Source organism: Geotrypetes seraphini, chromosome 1 (assembly GCF_902459505.1).
Source record: "Geotrypetes seraphini chromosome 1, aGeoSer1.1, whole genome shotgun sequence".
Taxonomy (NCBI): Eukaryota; Metazoa; Chordata; class Amphibia; order Gymnophiona; family Dermophiidae; genus Geotrypetes; species Geotrypetes seraphini.
In genome coordinates this window covers 285,677,503-285,696,782 of record NC_047084.1, presented here as the reverse complement: position 1 = coordinate 285,696,782, position 19,280 = coordinate 285,677,503, and the positions used below count along the sequence as shown (strand labels likewise).

At 44.1% G+C, this 19,280-nt stretch overlaps 1 protein-coding gene across 2 annotated transcripts in view; it reads left to right on the top strand.

The window, feature by feature from the left end:
* The window catches only part of C1H20orf194 (chromosome 1 C20orf194 homolog), a 308,395-nt gene that overhangs the window by 238,891 nt on the left and 50,224 nt on the right, over positions 1–19,280 (top strand). For both annotated transcript variants that reach the window (XM_033953173.1, XM_033953162.1), the window contains exons 24-26: positions 7,695–7,796; positions 10,035–10,152; positions 10,638–10,726. In XM_033953173.1, coding sequence (XP_033809064.1) covers positions 7,695–7,796; positions 10,035–10,152; positions 10,638–10,726 — 309 coding nt within the window. The remainder of the gene's footprint in view (positions 1–7,694; positions 7,797–10,034; positions 10,153–10,637; positions 10,727–19,280) is intronic.

The window sequence follows — 19,280 nt, the reverse complement described above, 5'->3', positions numbered from 1 at the left end:
TAGATTCCGCACAAACGTAAGAAAGTTCTTCTTCATCCAGAGAGTGGTGGAAAACTGGAACGCTCTCTTGGAGGCTGTCATAGGGGAAAACACCCTCCAGGGATTCAATACTAAGTTAAACAAGTTCCTACTGAACAAGGACGTACGCTGGTAGGAATAGTCTCAGTTAGGGTGGTGGTCTTTGACCAAAAGGGCTGCCGCGTGAGCAGACTATTGGGCATGATGGACCACTGGTCTGACCCAGCAGCAGCAACTCTTATGTTCTTATTAAAAATATATGAAAATACACAAAAATAAAGTAGCAAATCTCAGTAGAAATAGTATACAGCAGGACCCAACACAGTCCAGTTTTGGCAAATAATGTCTTCCTCAGGAGTCCTTAAGAAACAAGACAACAAGAATAACATCAGTAGGTCTGGAGTCATCATAGAACATTAAAGTAATAAGAATGAGATAGTGAAAGAACTGTGACGGTTCACAAAAGTGTAAAAAGAGAAATGAAGGAATATTAGAAGGTGTCATGTGAGGGTGTGAATATAGGCTGGATCAAGTCACAAATTCAAAGTGATAGTGGTGATAGAGGGGTTATTTTTTTTAACTGTGTGAGGCTAAAATAGAATATGGCATCAAAAAGAAAGCATAATAATCAGAACATAAGAAAATAGCATACCATATATCACCTCTGTGGGACAAAACATGAAACTGAATAAGTATAGCTTTTCATGAAAAGATTTTTTTTTTTTTTTGTAAAAAGAATGAAATGAATTGCACAAGCTATATAGGGTAGATAACGCAAAACAAATCATTGTACACTAATTCAAAAAAGTATCAATGAAACTAAAGCGTCATGGCCCCCATCTGTCCATTAATTCAAAAAAGTATTGACAGAACTAATAGCATGAGGGCCCCCATCTCTAAATATTGATACGCCTATAATATTTAATAAGAAACTATAGTGGTTTAAACATTTTGAAGAAACGGTCTTGAGGAATATCTTGGTAGTATCAGAGATCAAAAACCAATAGCTACTTGTTAAAAAAAACTTTGTCTTTTACTAAGGCACACTAGGCGATTTAGCGTGTGCTAAATGCTAATGCGCCCATTATATTATATGGACACGTTAGCATTTAGTGAGTGCGCTAAATCGGCTAGCACGCCTTAGTAAAAGACCACCTTAAACAGCTAAAAATAAATGCTCATGAAATACAACTAACAAAACATCCATCATACTAATACATGCAGGGAGGAAAAAAACATTGGCATCTTTAAGACAAGAAAAATAGAGACTAACTGAGGTGAGATTAAAAAGGGTATAACAAAAACATATGTTTAGGATAGGATGTTCACCTAAGCAAGTTACCAAGAGATCTCCAAATAAGAGAAAGTACTAAGTGGTAAAAACAAATGACAAACTTCTGATATTAGCAATTCTTGTGCAACAGGACTGGTAGTCTTGACCATCGGGTTAAACCCCCATTAGTTGCAAGGGTCGTAGAGAGCCCACTGTTTTTCATGCCCCACCTCCCATCACTCTGGGATGAGCTCCACCCACTCAGTCTTACTCGCTAAAAGCAAGGTGTAGGGAGCCTGTCTGTTCTGCTTGTGTTTAATCTTTATTATTAGAGGCTTTCGGTGCTACAGAGGCTTTCGGTGCTACAGAGGATCCCGGTCATCCCATGGAACCTCTGACTGCAAGAAGATACAGACTCTCAGGGCTGAGGTCTGTAGCCCACAGGCACATGCCTCGCATTATCCCTTTGTGGCCAGTCTGCATCAGTACTTCTCTGAGCTCACAGTCTGTACCCTTGGGAGCAATCTCACCCCAGGTTCATCCGCAGTGGGCTTGAGTGGGTTGAAGAAGATCATATATTGTACATTTTGGTGAAGGTTTTAAGAGTATGTGAGAAAAATGTGTCCCATTAGCAGCTACTAAGAAAAAATACAAACAAGAGAAGAAAGGACAGGTCAGATTAAAGGTTAGAGGATATACAGTATATATGGAAAAAGATAGGATCCTAGTAATGTTTGCAAATTTAATGTATCTGTGCATAAGGGCTTGATTACTAATTATTGATTCTGTAAGAAGCGCTGATGTGACTTGGCCATGAGTGTTGAAGTTATTTCTGTCTGAAAGATTAATAACATGTTTCCAAGAAGAAAAAGCTCACAAGAAATGAACTAAAAGTGGACAACATATTGGAGCAATGTGATATACTGTGTTTGGATATATCAAAGAAGTTCATAAAAATTCTGGCACATCCACTGATTTCTGTTTATACCTCTAAAAACAAATAAACTTGCTGAAGAAGTTAGCTTTTTTCAGTTTAGTATGGGAAAAATTATTTGGTATATTGATCCAGTTCCTTCTAATCTTGTGAAGAATCCTCTCTTAACACCTATTTCTATAGTCTATAGTCAGGCCATCAAGATATTGCAGTCTTTCCCAGGGATTAGAGAAGTTTTTATTACCTAACCTGTCAAGGCACCTGAAGTGGGATTTTAACATGCCAAGTGTCTGCTCAGACAGCCCTATCTTCCTGTGTGCATCATTATATTTCTCTTCAGCTGGTCTGTCAGGGTGAACTATGTCCTAAAAGGATGGCATCTATTACCTGCAAAGGAGGGAGAAGGGGCTACCTCAGTTCTAAGTGTTTTGGGGGTTAGTTCCCTCGCATCCTTGATGATTTCAAGAGGCTCACAGAGGTGGTTGTTGCGTTTAGAGGGAGTTATCTGTGGGGAGAGAAAGTGCAGGTTAGTAACTGTAAGGCTGAGGGTGGGTATAATAATAATAATAACTTTATTCTTCTATACTGCCACAATCTTGCGACTTCTAGGCGGTTTACATTCAAGAGAGCTGGACATTTCAGCGAGTTACAATATGCAGATAGTCAGAGGAAATATAGAGTACAGAAACTTTGAGAAAGCGGAAATGTAAGCTGTACATTTTGCTAAGCGAATATATAAAATATACAGTTTGCTAGGAAATTTCCGAGAGGACCTGTTAGGAAAAGGTCGCGAATTACAAAAAAAAATACAGCGACAATTACAATATACAGTGAAAATTTCAGTATACAGCGAAGTTCCGAGAGGGCCTGTTAGGAAAAGGTTGTGAATTACAGAAAAATACAGCGAAAATTTCAATATACAGCGTAATTACAATATACAGTGAAAATTACAATATATAGTGAAAATGACAGTATATAGTTCGTTAAGGATTTTCAGTGGGGACAGGTCCCGAATTACAAAATGCGATTTGGTAGGATTTAGAGGGGGCATATTTGGAACGAGAAAAGAAAAAAAGAGAAAAAATTCTTCATCTAACTGCTCGGTGAAGATTCTGTTTAAGTGATATATCTAAAAGCGTTGTAGGTCAGTCTAGCTTTGTTGATGTAGTTGTCTAGCCAATATTGTTATTTTTTTTTTGTTTTTTATTTTTATGTTTTAAGTTTTTTATTCATTTTTCATATAACAACAAGTGTACCACTTAAATTTATACAATTTCTTTACGTACACACTTGATATTCCTTCATACATTACTATATATATAACGTATCATTATAGCCAATGTTGTTGTTTGTTTGCTTGGTACGCGAAAGTTCTATCCAAAAAGGTTTTGTATTTACAATTAGTAATGATTGGGTATGCAAAAAGATAGCAGTTTCTGGTTTGTCTTATAGGGCTGTAGAATATGAAGTGAGATAGCCGATACGTAAGTGCTAGTCCCCAAAGTAGTTTGAAACATATGCAGGAAACTTGAAAATTATTTGTGCCTCGATGACAGCCAGTGCAGTAGTTTGTAGTAGGGGGTGATATGGTCACTCTTTTTTAATCCAAATATCAAGCAGATCGCTGTGTTCTGAATAATTCTAAATTTTCTCACTGTTTTTTTGGGTATACCCATATAAACGATACTGCAATAGTCCAGAGTAGAAAGCACTAGTGATTGCACTAGTAATCTGAACAATAATGGGTCAAAGTATTTTTTGATGGTCTTTAATTTCCATAATATCAGGAAGCATTTTTTCACCACTATATTCATATGTTCAACCATTGTCAGGTGTGTGTCCAATGTGACTCCCAATATTTTTATTGTATTAGTAATCGGGTAATCATGGTCTTTTATATGTAATGTGAGCTTACCTAGCAGCCATATCCCTGTGATCTTGCCAGTCTCAAAGCAGACAAGGATAGATAGATGGTAACAGAATGTAGACATCATGAGAGGAGCCTGGGAGCAGATTCACATATTGTATAATGTTGGAGGCATTGCACACCACCTTTGTATTAAGGCAGGGGTGTCAAAGTCCCTCCTTGAGGGCCGCAATCCAGTCGGGTTTTCAGGATTTCCCCAATGAAAATGCATGAGATATATTTGCATGCACTGCTTTCATTGTATGCTAATAGATCTCATGCATATTTATTGGGGAAATCCTGAAAACCCGACTGGATTGTGGCCCTCGGGAGGGACTTTGACACCCCTGTATTAAGGGAATGTTATGACTTGAGGCTTTCCTATAAATGGCCTCTTTGCCAGTAGGTGGTATAATGACAATGTGTGTAAAGTCTTTGGTCCATAACACCAAGGGAAAGTGTGCCAGTTAAATAATTTTGCCTATTTGATGTTGTTACTAATAAAGTTCAGAGAAGAGAAACTGAGTTATATAGCATAAGGTGGCTAGCTGGTTGATGCTTGTGATTGCCTTAAGGGATATCTGGAAGGTTCTGGTGACAAAATTTCGAGCTGTGGTGACCTTCATGTGCACTGCAGGGCTTCTCCCTTCCATGCATTGAGCTCTAGGTCCTCTTCTAGCTGATAATAGTTAGATTATGGTCTCCTTATCAAACCTGAACATGTACAAGCATTAATTCTCTGTCCATGAACTGTATTTGGGGGGCCAGTATACACTATGTACAGGGGCCTTCCATATTCTGATGCCTCTCTTGACTGCAAAGGCCAACAGGAGCAATACTCTGCTTCCACTCATGCTCATGAGCGCCACCAGCAACACCTTACCAACAGCTATGGTACATACACTCAAACATACATAGACACAGCCAGTTAGACACACATAGTGCTAGTAGATGGACACACAGCCAGTTAGACACAATGGTAGATAGACTACCGTATTTTCACGTAGATAACGCGCACACGGGTATAGCGCGCAAAAAACACAAATTTATGTACAGAAATTTTTATATACCGCACACACCCGTATACTGCGCATGTTGCCCGACTCTCCTTTCGCCCGCCCCGACTCTCCTCTGGCCACCCCGACTCTCCTCTCCCCCTTGAAGTCCTGTCCCCACCCTGAAAGCCTGATGCCCCCCCCCCCAACGTCCGATTCCCCCCCCCCCCCCGCAGGACCGCTCGCACCCCCACCCCGAAGGACCGCTCGCACGCACCCGCACCCCCACCCCGAAGGACCGCTCGCACGCACTCCCACCCGCACCTCCACCCTGAAGGACTGCTCGCACCCCCACTGGTCCCTCCCGACCCCCCCATCGTGTAGAAGCTCCTACCGGTGTCCTGCTGCTTCCTCTTGGCGGTCCCGACTCCCCGACACGATCGGGGCAAGAGGGAGCTCAAGCCCTCTTGCCCCCCTGACACGATCGGGGCAAAAGGGAGCCCAAGCCCTTTTGCCCCACCGACTCCCCAACTCCCCGACAATATCGGGCCAGGAGGGAGCCCAAGTCCTCCTGGCCCTGGCGACCCCCCCCCCCCCGCTAGTTGTTTGAGCCAGGAAGGAGCCCAAACCCTCCTGGCCATGGCGACCCCCTACCCCCACCCCGCACTACATTACGGGCAGGAGGGATCCCAGGCCCTCCTGCCCTCGACGCAAACCCCCCTCCCCCCAATGACCGCCCCCCCAAAGAACCTCCGACCGCCCCCCCCGCCGACCAGTGACCCCCATGGCCGATCCCCACGACACCCCCACCCCCCTTCCCCGTACCTTTGTGTAGTTGGCCGGACAGATGGGAGCCAAACCCGCCTGTCCGGCAGGCAGCCAACGATGGAATGAGGCCGGATTGGCCCATCCGTCCCAAAGCTCCGCCTACTGGTGGGGCCTAAGGCGCCTGGGCCAATCAGAATAGGCCCGGGAGCCTTAGGTCCCTCCTGGGGGCGGGGCCTTGGGCACAAGGTCGGGTTGGGCCCATGTGCCTCAGGCCCCGCCCCCAGGTGGGACCTAAGGCTCCCGGGCCTATTCTGATTGGCCCAGGCGCCTTAGGCCCCACCAGTAGGCGGAGCTATGGGACGGATGGGCCAATCCGGCCTCATTCCGTCGTTGGCTGCCTGCCGGACAGGCGAGTTTGACTCCCGTCTGTCCGGCCAACTACACAAAAGTACGGGGAAGGGGGGTGAGGTTGTCGTGGGGGTCGGCCAGGGGGGTCGCAGATCGGCTGGGGGGGGCGGTCGGAGGTTCTTGGGGGGGGCGGTCGTTGGGGGGGGGGGGGGTTTGCGTCGAGGGCAGGAGGGCCTGGGATCTCTCCTGCCCGTAATGTAGTGCGGGGTGAGGGTAGGGGGTCGCCGTTGCCAGGAGGGTTTGGGCTCCCTCCTGGCCCGAACAACTAGCGGGGGGGGGGGGTGTCGCCAGGGCCAGGAGGATTTGGGCTCCCTCCTGGCCCGATATTGTCGGGGAGTTGGGGAGTCGGCGGGGCAAGAGGGCTTGGGCTCCCTTTTGCCCCGATCGTGTCGGTGAGTCGGGGGGGCAAGAAAGCTTGAGCTCCCTCTTGCCCCGATCGTGTCGGGGGTGCCGCTGTTGGCTGGGGCAAGAGGGCTTGAGCTCCCTCTTGCCCCGATCGTGTCGGGTGTCGGGACCACCAAGAGGAAGCAGCAGGACACCGGTAGGAGCTTCTACCTGATGGGGGGGGGGGTCGGGAGGCTGTGGGGGTGCGAGCTGTCCTTCAGGGTGGGGGTGCGGGTGGGAGTGCGTGCGAGCGGTCCTGCGGGGTGGGGGTGCGAGCGGTCCTGCGGGGGGGTGAATCGGACGTCGGGGGGGAAAACTATGTAAAAAAAATTTTGTACAACGCGCTCATGCGTATAGCACGCAAGGGTATGCGCGGTACGTAAAAACCACGTATAACACGCGCGTTATATGCGAGAAAATACGGTAACCCAAAAGCATAAATACATTGGCTGATATATAGAAAGGTGGGGTTGACGAGAGGAAAGGGGAGACAGGTGAGCAGAGGGCATTAGGTAGAAAGAGGCAAAATGAAGCAGAGTGTGGTCATCAGGATTTAGAGGATGAGGCGAAGGCAGAGATGTAGCTAGTTCAAAGATGGCTGAAGCTTGACCATGCATTGAAACACCAACCAGCAGCACAGTGTAGCAACCAGCACTTCAGAAGGGGTATGCTTGGGTGCATCTTTTACACTACAGCACATGCTGATAACTTACAGAATGTGTCCTGTGCACTTGGTTTCTGGTCCCTCCCAGGGTACACAGACACACCTCCCCAAACACACCCTCTTTCAGGGATATACATTTGTGTGCCTGTTTTCTCATTATAGAATACTGCTAAGTGCATTCCTGGCTTTAGGGTGGCCTTTTATAAATTGCCATTTTAGTGTATTTCCCTAACGTCCCATTATCTAAGTAATAATTGCCACTCAAGGTACCCTTGCAATTGACAATGCCTATGTGTAGCCCTAGCTGTTTATGTTTATCTTTGCATGCTGTGTGTTTATTTCAGGCACTCAGATATACAAAAACTATTTGAGCTTTTATCCTATTCTGTTGCTGAAAAGTGGTCCCATTTGAAAATGATGTCTGCTAACCTACCTGGGCTAGAGAGGTGAGAACTTTTCCTTTTTTGAAGATTAGGTACAAGATTGATCAAATATATCCATTGGCCTAAATTCTGCAAACGGTGTCCCAATTGTAGGCAACTATAGGTGTCTTATACCTGTCTAACAAGCCAATCGGGACGCATGTTTCTAAAAAAAAAATGCTCCCCAGGCAGGCTGCCTACATTGGAGGTGCCTCCGGGAGCCTACAGAGGCCCGCATGGCTGCCTAGGTTCGCCTAAGGCTAGTCGTGGGCGTGGCTTGCCGTGGAAGTTGCCTTAGGTGATCCAAGGCAGCCATTTGCATCTTCCTAGTAGAGCAGGAGACGCTTACAATATGGGCCAGCAAAATGCTGGCCTACGTTGTAAGTAGACGCGGCCGCTACACTTATTGCATCAAGGGATCTCACTGCCGCTATAAGTGTAGCCACCAGTCCTTCCCCCCCCCCCCCCCCCCCGAATGAACATGCAGGAGGGATGCCCAACCCCTCCTGCCTGGAAAAAAAACCCACCCGACCCTAACGATCACCGGCAGGAGGGTGCCCACCCCTCCTGCCAGAAGACCCTCACCCGCCCCCAAAATTTGCCAGCAGAAGGGTGCCCAACCCCTTCTGCCGGAAGACCCCCCCACCCGCCCCCAATGATAGCTGGCAGGTGGGTGCCCAACCCCTCTTGCTGGAAGATACCCCCTGGACCCCACCCCCATCCCACCAACATTAAAAGTTGGCCGGACGGATGGGTCTTCCTACTGGCTGGCAGGCCCACCTCCATTGAAATGAGGTGGGCCTGCCCCTTCCCAGTGCATTGTGGGATGAACCGGGGAGGGGCCTAGGGCCTGATTGGCCCATGTGCCTAAGGCTCCATGATAAGTGTAGCAGCCGTGTCTACAATAACCCAGTAACATAGACGTCTACAATAACCCAGTAACATGGACGTCGGTTACAGAATCAGGTTTATTTTAGGCAGCCTTAGGCCCAATTCTGTATAGGACACCTGTCGGCATCCTATACAGAATCAGGGCGATTATGTCTAAAATATTTATGTCCAAAAATCAAAATGAAAAACTCAGCTTAAAAAATGTCCAAATGATTCTCACAAAAATATAAACAAATCTTGACCTTTCCACAAAATAAAACAGAAATGGCATTAGAGAACTCTAAATATTGACTTCTGGTCACATTTACATCAAAGAAATGTTGACCGATTAAAATCAACGAGACCCTTTGAGCAGACATGTTTGGTTATTCACTCTACAATTGAAGAATGTAAGGATTTAAATTACTGGCTTGATTTACCTTAATTAGTAGAGTAGGTCCTGCTCCTACCTGATGGTCTGTTTTCTAGATTTTTTTTAATTTTTATTTGTAGTGGATAATTTAATCTGATTGTTAAAATTGAATTTCAATTACGTGGTTATTGTTATTGTATTTATATAGCATAAACATATTATAAAATGGTTACCACCATATATTAGTCTACACTACAGAATATAGTAATTTGGGAAATTGAAAATAGTTTGGGGAATATCAAACATAGTAAATGATGGCAGATAAGACCTGTGTGGTTCATCCAGTTTGCCCAACAGTCACATGCATTCTCAAGGCAACAAACCAGTAATTATTCAATTTGCTTGCTAGGTTTCAGTATAAGATGTCCCCCTTCCCCCCCACCCCCCAAAGATAGATAAGACCTTTACTCAGACAATTTTAATGTGGTATAAAGTACTTATATATACACTAGTGGCCAAAATTGTGGAAACACTTTGGGCTCCTTTTACTAAGGTGCGCTAGCGTTTTTAGCACGCACTTAAGATTAGCATGTGCAAACCACACGCTAAACTAAAAATACTAACGCAAGCTCTAATGAGGCATTGGCGTTTAGCGCGTGCGGCATTGTAGCGCGCGCTAAAATCGCTAGTGCACCTTAGTAAAAAGTGCCTTTTGAGTTTTTGGAGATTGCAGAACTGTTGCTCCAGTTACTTATTTAATCTTGTAATGTATGATATTTATAAGCATTCTTTGACTGTATAAGCATTCATTACTGGTATTATTTGTTTAGTAATTTTATTTTGTGGTTAGGAATGACATTTACCTCCTCTTCTACAAAGCCGCGCTAGCGGCTACTGCGCAGCAATGGCCTTTTATATCTCTATGGGCTTCGGAGCCGTTACCACGCGGCAGCCGCTAGCACGGCTTTGTTTCTTTTAATATATATTGTACTAACAATTCTTTTTTATTTTTTTAACAGATTTTTTCAGTTCTTTACAGTTAGCAGTGTGAGTCGTGAGCCAGTAAAAAGAATGCATCTTCCTATGCTGCTACAACAGCCTGAATTACCTGCTGCAGGCAAAACTGAAAATGAGAAGGTAAAGTTCAATATCATAAATCATTGTAACTACAAACAAAATTTTATTTAAATCATTCAGTACATCAGGCACTATTCTGTCTCTTCTTGACTTTTGTACCCTTAAATGCCTAATATGAAAGAGTTTTCTATTCTAACAATCGTGTTTGCTTCTGGATTTAATGGATCCCATTGTGGAAACATGTCTTTCCAGTAGAGCTCCTGTTTTGTGAATAAGTTGTCACTTACTCTTTGATTTGTCATCCTTGCATTTAAGAAAACATGAAATAACCTATACCAAAAAGTAATACATGGACTTCCAGTTTATTTCCAATTATGTACTTTTTCATTGTTCTTTATATTAATTCATGTGATGCCATATCAAATTTAAAACCATTTAATTGCCATGAAATTTATAAAGGCCTTTCACACATTTTTAGTGTGAAGCTTATCCAAGAAGTTATTTTAGTGGAATTAGTGGATGTATATTTCTTTATCCTTTTGTAGGTGATTATTACTGTCATAACTGGTCTACCAGGAAGTCATGCCACTGATCTCGCTGCTTTTTTGGTGACATTTAATAAAGAATATGGAAGGTCAGTATTAAATAGGATGTCTTATAAGTATGGTTATTTTTTATTTTTTTCATTAAGCAGGGCTGTGTCTGGCACATGTGGGTGATGTCTTTGATGGTACCAGGACAGAACAGTTGTCTGGAGCTCAGAGCTAACTGTAAGACTCTGAGCATGTGCAGTCTCCTCAGTCCTTTAGTTTTGTTTTTTTATACTCTGCTGAGCAGACACAAAAACATAGTTTTCCTTTGCATCATTTTGGATAATTTCTGACACTGTTCTTTTGTGGTTGGACAAAAGAGGAGTGCCAGAGATCATCCAAAATGGTACCGACTTCCTCGGAGACTTCTAGGCCTAAGGCAACCCAATTCCCATCTAAAGCACTATAGTAATGCATAACCTTCCATCCCGATGCATTCCAAAGTACTGCATGTAAGTAGTCTCCTGTGCCATCTCACAGTAACACCACAATCAAAAGTGCAGTATTTCCACTATGTATTTATAAATGTAGAAAAAGAAAGACAATAGGTAAATTTCATTATGGTTTCCTAAGGGTGTAAAATTATATAAATATTGGAGGAAGAACCGTACATGTCGTCTGAAATCAGCTTTACTGTCAAGCACCAGTTGAAAGCTTCCAACATGAATCATCAAAGACCTTCTAGGTCAGAGTTTCCCAAACTGGTTGGGCTCTCCCATGGGGTCAAACAATATCATTTGTCTGTGATCACTTAAACACAGGAAAAAAAGATTGAAATGCATTGTTTTAGATGTCTCTTTATGTGCTAATTCAAAAAGTGCATTATTTCAGATTTATCTTAAATATTTCAAAATGAGCCCAAAAAAATCTAGCATGAACACCACACACTAATTCTCTGTTCTTCAACATATACATTGCTTTAACATAAGAACAAAAGAATAGCCTTTATCCCAGGACAAGCAGGCAGCTTATTCTTACATATGGGTGACGTCACCGATGGAGCCCAGATGCGGACAGCCTCGCAAGCAGACTTGCTTGTAGATACTAGAAGTTTTGAGTCAGCTGCACCACGCATGCGCAAGTGCCTTCTCGCCCAGCGCAAGGTGTGTCTCTTCAGTTCTCAGTTTTCCGCGGAGCCGAGAAGTCCGTCTTTGACTCTCTGCGTTTAACTTTGTTAATTTGTGCCTTCTCTCACCGCGGTTTGTGTTTATTTTCTTCACAAATCACTGTGTTCTTTTATTTTCTAGTTAAAAAAAAAAAAAATTATTTCTTCCGTTCAACTGCTGGGGCAGGCCGCTCGGCCACAGCCCTTGGGCTTCGACTTTGCGGCGGCTATATTTCCTTCTATGTCCCGGCCAGCAACGGGCTTCAAGAAGTGTAGCTAGTGCCAGCGTGCGATTTCCCTCACGGCCCCACACCGTTGGTGCCTCAAGTGCCTTGGGCCAGACCATCAACCAAAGTCGTGCGAGCGTTGTGCTACTCTTCAACCTCGAGCCCTTAAACGTCGTCGGATTATAGTGGAGAAGCTTTTCGGGATGGATTCTTCAATGACTCCCTCGACTTCAAAAGCGGCCTCAGTTCCACCTTCGACCGAGGGTCCTCCTGCCTCCATGACTCAGACCTCGAGCCTCGTCAGACCTTCCTCGTTTGCAGCGGCTCTTTCCTCCACTACACCTGCTGTATCTTCCCCTGCATCCTCAGGTAAGATAGCTCAGCAGAAAGTTCCAGCGGTGGTAATCAAGGTGGCTAAGACTTCCAAGTCGAAGCATATTTCCACTGCAACTTTAGAACCTCCAGCCAAAGCAGGTGGTCCGGTTTCAGACGCAGATCCATCCTTGCCAGCTTCTTTCCAGACCAAGTTATAGAAGCAATTCATTCAGTTCCTCACTAATATGGGACCGAAGCTAGCTACTCTAATCCAGCCTGGGCATTCTGCAGACTCCCATGAGGTCGAGCCTCTTCCTATGCCTTCGGCTGAAGCTTCACACTCTATGTAGGGAGCAGAGTCTCTGTGAGCGTCTGGTCTGGCATCTATGCACTCGAAGCAAGGAGCAGATTCTTTGCATGTTCCTCGACAGGAATCCTCACACTCCATACAAGTAGCAGTCTTTGGGAGTGCTTCGAGATTCCTCCACCAAATCTCCTGAGCTTCAATCTACAGCTTCTAGCCCTATCCATTTCCTGGTAGCAATGTCTGCTTCCATCTCCGGGGCGAAGTCTCCTTGGTCCTCGAGATCTGCTTCCAAGCACCACTCTCGTTGTTGATTGAGGCCTTCCTCGAGGCATACCTCCAGGCATAGCTCTTCTTCCTCAACTAAACCTCGATCTACACCTTTCAGCTCTACTAGACCACCGACTCGATCGAGGTCTCCGCTTCCAGACCTCGAGAACTCAGCGGTTTCTATTGCTTCGTCCAAGTTTCCTTATTCTTTTGATGCCTATTTTCCTGCCGAAGCTTCATCTTCGACCAAGGCTGCCTTGACGTCCTCGAGTCCCTCTCGAAGCAAGGCATTAGCGGATCAGCTATCTTTCTCTTCTTTTCTTCGTCAGATGGCTGCAGACCTGGACCTTCAATTGGATGCTGGTTCTAAATACTCTAAGGAGTATCTTGAAGTCATACATCTTCCTCAACCTCCTCAGAGTCACTTAAGCTTCCTCTTCACAATCTTTTATCTCAGACTTTTACACGATGCCTGGAGACTCCTTATGCTATTCCTCCTGTTCCAGGCAAGCTGGACTCCAGGTATAAAACTCTACATTGCAAAGGATTTCAGAATTCGCAGTTATCTTACCAGTCCCTGCTTGTAGAGTCCTCCTTGAAAAGAGCTCATCCTTCCAAGGTTTATGCTACCGTTCCTCCTGGAAGGGAAGGGAAAACCATGGACAAGTTTGGACATCGTCTCTACCAAAATGCCATGATGTCCTCCAAAGTCCTCAATTACAATTTTCATTTTGTCACTTATTTCAAGTTCCTCATTGATCTCCTTTCAAAATTTCTCAGCTATTTAGATACTCAAAAGCACTTTGAGTTTCAAGAAGTCATAGCTACTCTCTCACAACTCAGATTACACCTACTTCAGTCTTCTTATGATGCCTTCGAGTTGTCCGCCAGGGCGACTGCCTGTTCTGTAGCAATGTGCCGCCTAGCCTGACTTCGCATCATTGACATGGACCCTAATCTTCAGGACCGCTTGGCTAATATTCCTTGTGCAGGCAATGACCTCTTAAATGAATCCATTGAGGCAGCCACCAAGAAATTGTCTGAACATGAAAAATCTTTTGCAGAATCAGAAGCAACAGAAATCTCAACCTTCTGCTGCACCTAAGGCTGCGCAGCCTTTTTGACTGTTTAAAACAGAGCATAACCTCCACAGTTCTGTCTCTGACCTCTCTTCCCCCAATTGGAGGTTGTCTCCATCATTTTTATCACAGATGGGAGACAATCACATCTGACTTTTGGGTGCTGTCAATCATCAGGGAAGGATACTCTTCATTTCACTCAGGTTCCACCAGAGCTTCCTCCAAGAGAGTATCCTTCCAGTCCATCCCAGACCGCCCTTCTTCTTCAGGAAGCTCAAGCTCTGCTTTGTTTCCATGCCATCGAACCAGTTCCTTTGGAACAGCAGAACAGGGGTTTTTACTCCCATTACTTCCTTGTTCCCAAGAAGACGGGCGATCTGCAACCCATTCTGGATCTCAGGGCTTCTCAACAAATTTTTAGTCAAAGAAAAATTTTGAATGTTGTCCCTGGCGTCCCTTTATCCCCTTCTGGATAAGAACGACTGGTTATGCTCTCTGGATCTCAAGGAGGCCTATACTCATATTCCTATCTGGCCTCCCGTTAATATCTCAGATTTCAGGTGGGGAATCTGCATTATCAATGCAGAGTGCTGCCCTTTGACCTGGCTTCATCTCCCAGAGTGTTCACCAAGTGCCTGGTAGTGGTAGCAGCAGCTCTAAGGAACCATGGTCTTCAGGTATTTCCCTACCTAGACGAATGGCTCATCAAAGATTCAACATCTCAGGGGATTATTGTAGCGACCCAACGAACTACGTGGTTCCTACAAAGTTTGGGATTCGAAATCAACTTTCCCAAATCACAACTTCAGCCCTTTCAAAATCTACAATTCATCGGAGATGTTCTGGACACTATCCAACTCAGAGCATTCCTTCCGCAACAACGCCTGGAAGCTCTCCTTCAAGTCTGTCATGCAGTGTCTTCCCGCACTTCTATCTCAGCGAGACACATGATGGTACTATTAGGTCACATGGCCTACACAGTACACGTCACTCCTTTTGCCAGACTTCACCTCAAAATTCCTCAGTGGACCCTGGCATCTCAGTGGACGCAGGCTTGCGACCCACTTTCTAGACACATTGCAGTCACTCCTTCCTTGAGACAGTCTCTCCGCTGGTGGATGCTCTCTTCCAATCTCTCCAGAGGCTTACTGTTTCAAATGCCCCCTCATCAGAAGATCCTCACAACAGATTCCTCAACCTATGCTTGGGGCGCTCATCTCGATGGTCTCCGAACTCAAGGCCACTTGACCAGTATGGATCGTCAGTACCACATCAATCTGTTGGAACTCAGAGCGATCTTCAATGCTCATCAACATCTTCTTCATGACCAGGTAGTCCTCATTCAGACAGACAACCAAGTCTCCATGTACTATGCCAACAAACAGGGAGGGACGGGATCTTCCTCCCTTTGTCAAGAAGCTCTGAAGGTTTGGAACTGGGCAATCCATCACAACGCTTTTCTCAAAGCTGTCTACATTCAAGGGGCGAACAATTGCTTGGCGGACAACTTTAGTCGTCTTCTGCAACCTCACGAATAGACACTCCATTCCTCGCCCCTTCATCACATTTTTTCACAGTGGGGAACACCTCAGATAGATCTCTTTGCAGAATGCTGGTGTAAAAGGACTGAGGTTGAGATAGACACTAAAGAATGACACAGGATTGTTCCCACAGGGATGGGAACAGTGATGAATTTTGTTACCATGTCATTCTCTAGTCTTGAGCACCAAGTTGACTCTTGTTCTCGCTGCTCAAAACTTCAAAAATATTCTTTAAAGGCTTGCCGTCTACAGCAGGAAAAGTTATTTGGGACTCAAGATCCATCAGTGATGTCCGCTGCATCTAATGTGGATAAAACAGTATCAATATCAACACCGCCACTGGGGCCTCACTCAATGTTGGCTTCCTCGGTACCAACATTGGCACCATCTGCTAAACAGGCTAAGAAGCATTCCCATGCCTTACCTTCTCACCATATGTCACCGGCATCGCCTGCATTGAGTATGTCAATGCATGCCAAACGATGACATAAGCAGTCTTGCTACACATCTTTGCAGGTTTTGTCTCTGCAGAGGTGTGCCTCCACATCAAGGTCACCAATGCCTTGATACCCTGCAACACAGTCTGTACCAATAACATCCTCTGTACCGGAACATTCCATCCAGGATCAACTTTAAGAGCTGCTTCACAAAGAGTTAGTGGCCATGCTTCAAAAGCAACCGACACTGGCTGCTACACTGACTCCTTTAGTACTGGCCCAGCCTGAGCAATGCTTTATAAGGTCTCATGGTAATAAATCCAGGTCTCTTCATCAGCACAAATCCAGATCCCAGCACCGGAACACCTCCTCCTCTTCAATGTCAGATCGCCATCGAAGGAGAGACAAGAATCCTTCTCGATGCTCTCTTCAGTACCATAGCCAATGTGTGTCACACCGTCATTGTTCATCTAGATGTAGATTTACAAAATCTCCAGGTATTGAGGCATTTGACTCAGATCTCTCCACAAAGGTAGAGGTACTCCCCCGCCCCCTGAACCTTCCCGTACCTTTGTCCGAAGTTGAGAGCAGGAGGGAGGCTCAGGTTCTTCAAAATGGTGGGCTTTTCCCTCCCCAATGCATCTTGGGATGCGCCGGGGAGGGGCCTAAGGCTCTGGTTGGCCCAAGTTGCTTAAGGTCCCTCCTATGGGCGGAACTTTAGGCATCAGGGCCAATCAGCCTTAGGCCCTTCCCTGGATATATAGGGAAGGGGACTAAGGCTCTGGAGAAATATTCTGCCAGTCATCTACGATAAGCTTTTAAAAAATACCATTTTTATACATCCTTACAAGGCATGTAAGTGGCTATGAGCTCCATAAATCTTAGACAAGTGCTGCTTGCACACAGTTTATGTCTTGGGGTTTATTAACTTTGTATGTTAACAGGTCTTACAGAGTAGAACAGAAGTATGTTATCAGAGAGATTTCCTGTACCTCTTCTTATGTTTCCTATAATAGTTCTTGACTGCTTTGGTATAAACTGAAGGGTCATGGGCTATCCCAGTGGTTCCCAACCCTGTTCTAGAGGACCACCAGCCAGTCAGGTTTTCAGGATAGCCCTAATGAATATGCATGGGATAGATTTGCATACCTGCCACCTCCATTTTATGCAAATCTCTCTTATGCATATTCATTAGGGCTATCCCGAAAACCTGACTGGCTTGTGGTCCTCCAGGACAGGGTTGAGAACCACTGGGCTAGCCCACTGAGGAGAAGGCAAAGTTGAAAGATATGTGACTTCCTTCTGCAATCAGCTTGCGGGTTCAGGACTACTAGACACATTTACAAGAAAGGTTCTTACCTTGATAATCTTCTAATCATTTTTTTAAAGCCTTCACCATAACCAAAATGAAAAAAATGAACCTTAGCTATTAAAAGAATATTTCAATTTTATTTAAAAGCACTTCTGTATTTTGATTTATACTTTGTGCTAATAGGAGCATTGTGCTTCAGAATGAAGCTGTTAAACAATAGGAGCACTAGCTCCCAAACATAACTTTAGAAATCCCCAGCTAATTTTGATTTTCAAGATACTCACAATAACCATGCTTGAGACATTTACATAGTTTCCATTGTATTCAAATATGTTTCATGCAAGTTCATTATGTGTATCCTGAATAGGTCCCCAACTTATGGGACCTTGAGAACAAGTTTGAAAACCATCACTGTGAAATTCACTGTTAAAACTACAGTAGAATTTAAACAGACATATGAGTAAATCTGAGAGAGAAAATTATTTTAATGTATTTTTTAGTTTTGCATTCCTTGGTGTTCTGGCTTGGTTTTCTTCTTACCTCTCCCATTGCACTTTTAGAATATGCCCTGATGGATCCTCCTCCAGTGCTATCCCACTATCAGTCAGTATACTTCAGGGCTGTCTTGGGACTTCTTTTCTTCTCTCTATATATTTATTACTTTGATGCTCTGATATCTTCCTATGGTTTTCAGTGCAATCTTTACACTGATGACATCAGATCTCTTTCTTCACACCAGTAACTTCAACAGGAATCCAGGCCCAAGGCTCAGTCTGCTTGTCTGATATGCTGCCTTTATGTCTCACCACCATCTAAAACTGAATATGACCCAGGTTGAAGTTTTTCCCCCCTAAACTCACTTCTTCTTTCCATTATTCTATATTTCTGTGACTAACTTTCTCATGCTTTCTCTCTCCTCATCTCATATCCTTGGGGTCTTTTATGACGGCTTCTCTCTTTCTTTACACATATGCAACAGACTGTTAAAATCTGTTGGAGGGTTTTCTCTATAACATCATCAGAATTTGCCTCTTAATTTCTGAGCACATCAGTAAAACCTTTATCTATACTCTCATCAACTCATGCTTAAATTATTACAACTTGCTTCTCACACGACTCCCTCTGAACCAATTCCCTCCCCTTCAATCTGTTCAAAATTCTTCTGAACAAATTATCTTCTGCCAGTGTTGCTACACTCATGCATCCTCTCTCTTTATTGGTTTGCTATCCGCTTCCATATACAGTTCAAACTCCTCTTACTGACTTACAAGCTCTCCGCTCTTATCTCTGTTTACATCCCTCCCTGGAAACTCAGTAAATCACTCTTATCTGTATTCTTATATTCCTCAATCAACTCCAGACTTCACCAGCATCTTTTTTGCGGTGTATATCTGGAATATGCTTTCTGAGTTGGTAGTATGTAATCTCTGGACCTATTCAAAATGAAACTAAAAGCCCACCTTTTTGAGGCTACTTATAACTCAGCCTCTTATTCATCGGTTTAAATACCCATATTTGTTTTAGTCATTCCTATATTCAATAAAATGTACCAGAAATTCAGGTATGTTTATCTTCCCTACCCCAAGGGCCTGTCGTTATAAGACTTTTTTTGGACAGGACATTGGAGTATCAGGCAGGGAAGATGAATTCCTGGATGAGCCTGTTGATTCCTCAAGCCTACTCTTATTTTACATTTAGGAAATTATTAAAAACTTACTTATTTCATAAACAAGAATGTTGATTTTTATTATTTATGATGGTGTTTTTATATTTCAATTATTTTTAATTTTTATTTTAATTGATAGCAATGTATTGAAATTGTATTTTAACCAATGCTGTTGTATGTAGTAGTGTACTTTTGAAATTGTATGTTCTGCTGAAATGTCTCATTTTTCTGTTGTGAATCGCCTAGAGGGCGGTATACAAGAAAATAAATTATTATTATTACTATAATAAATAACTCCATTTGTCTATCTTATGTAAGCTCTGTCAGGCAGGGATGATCTCT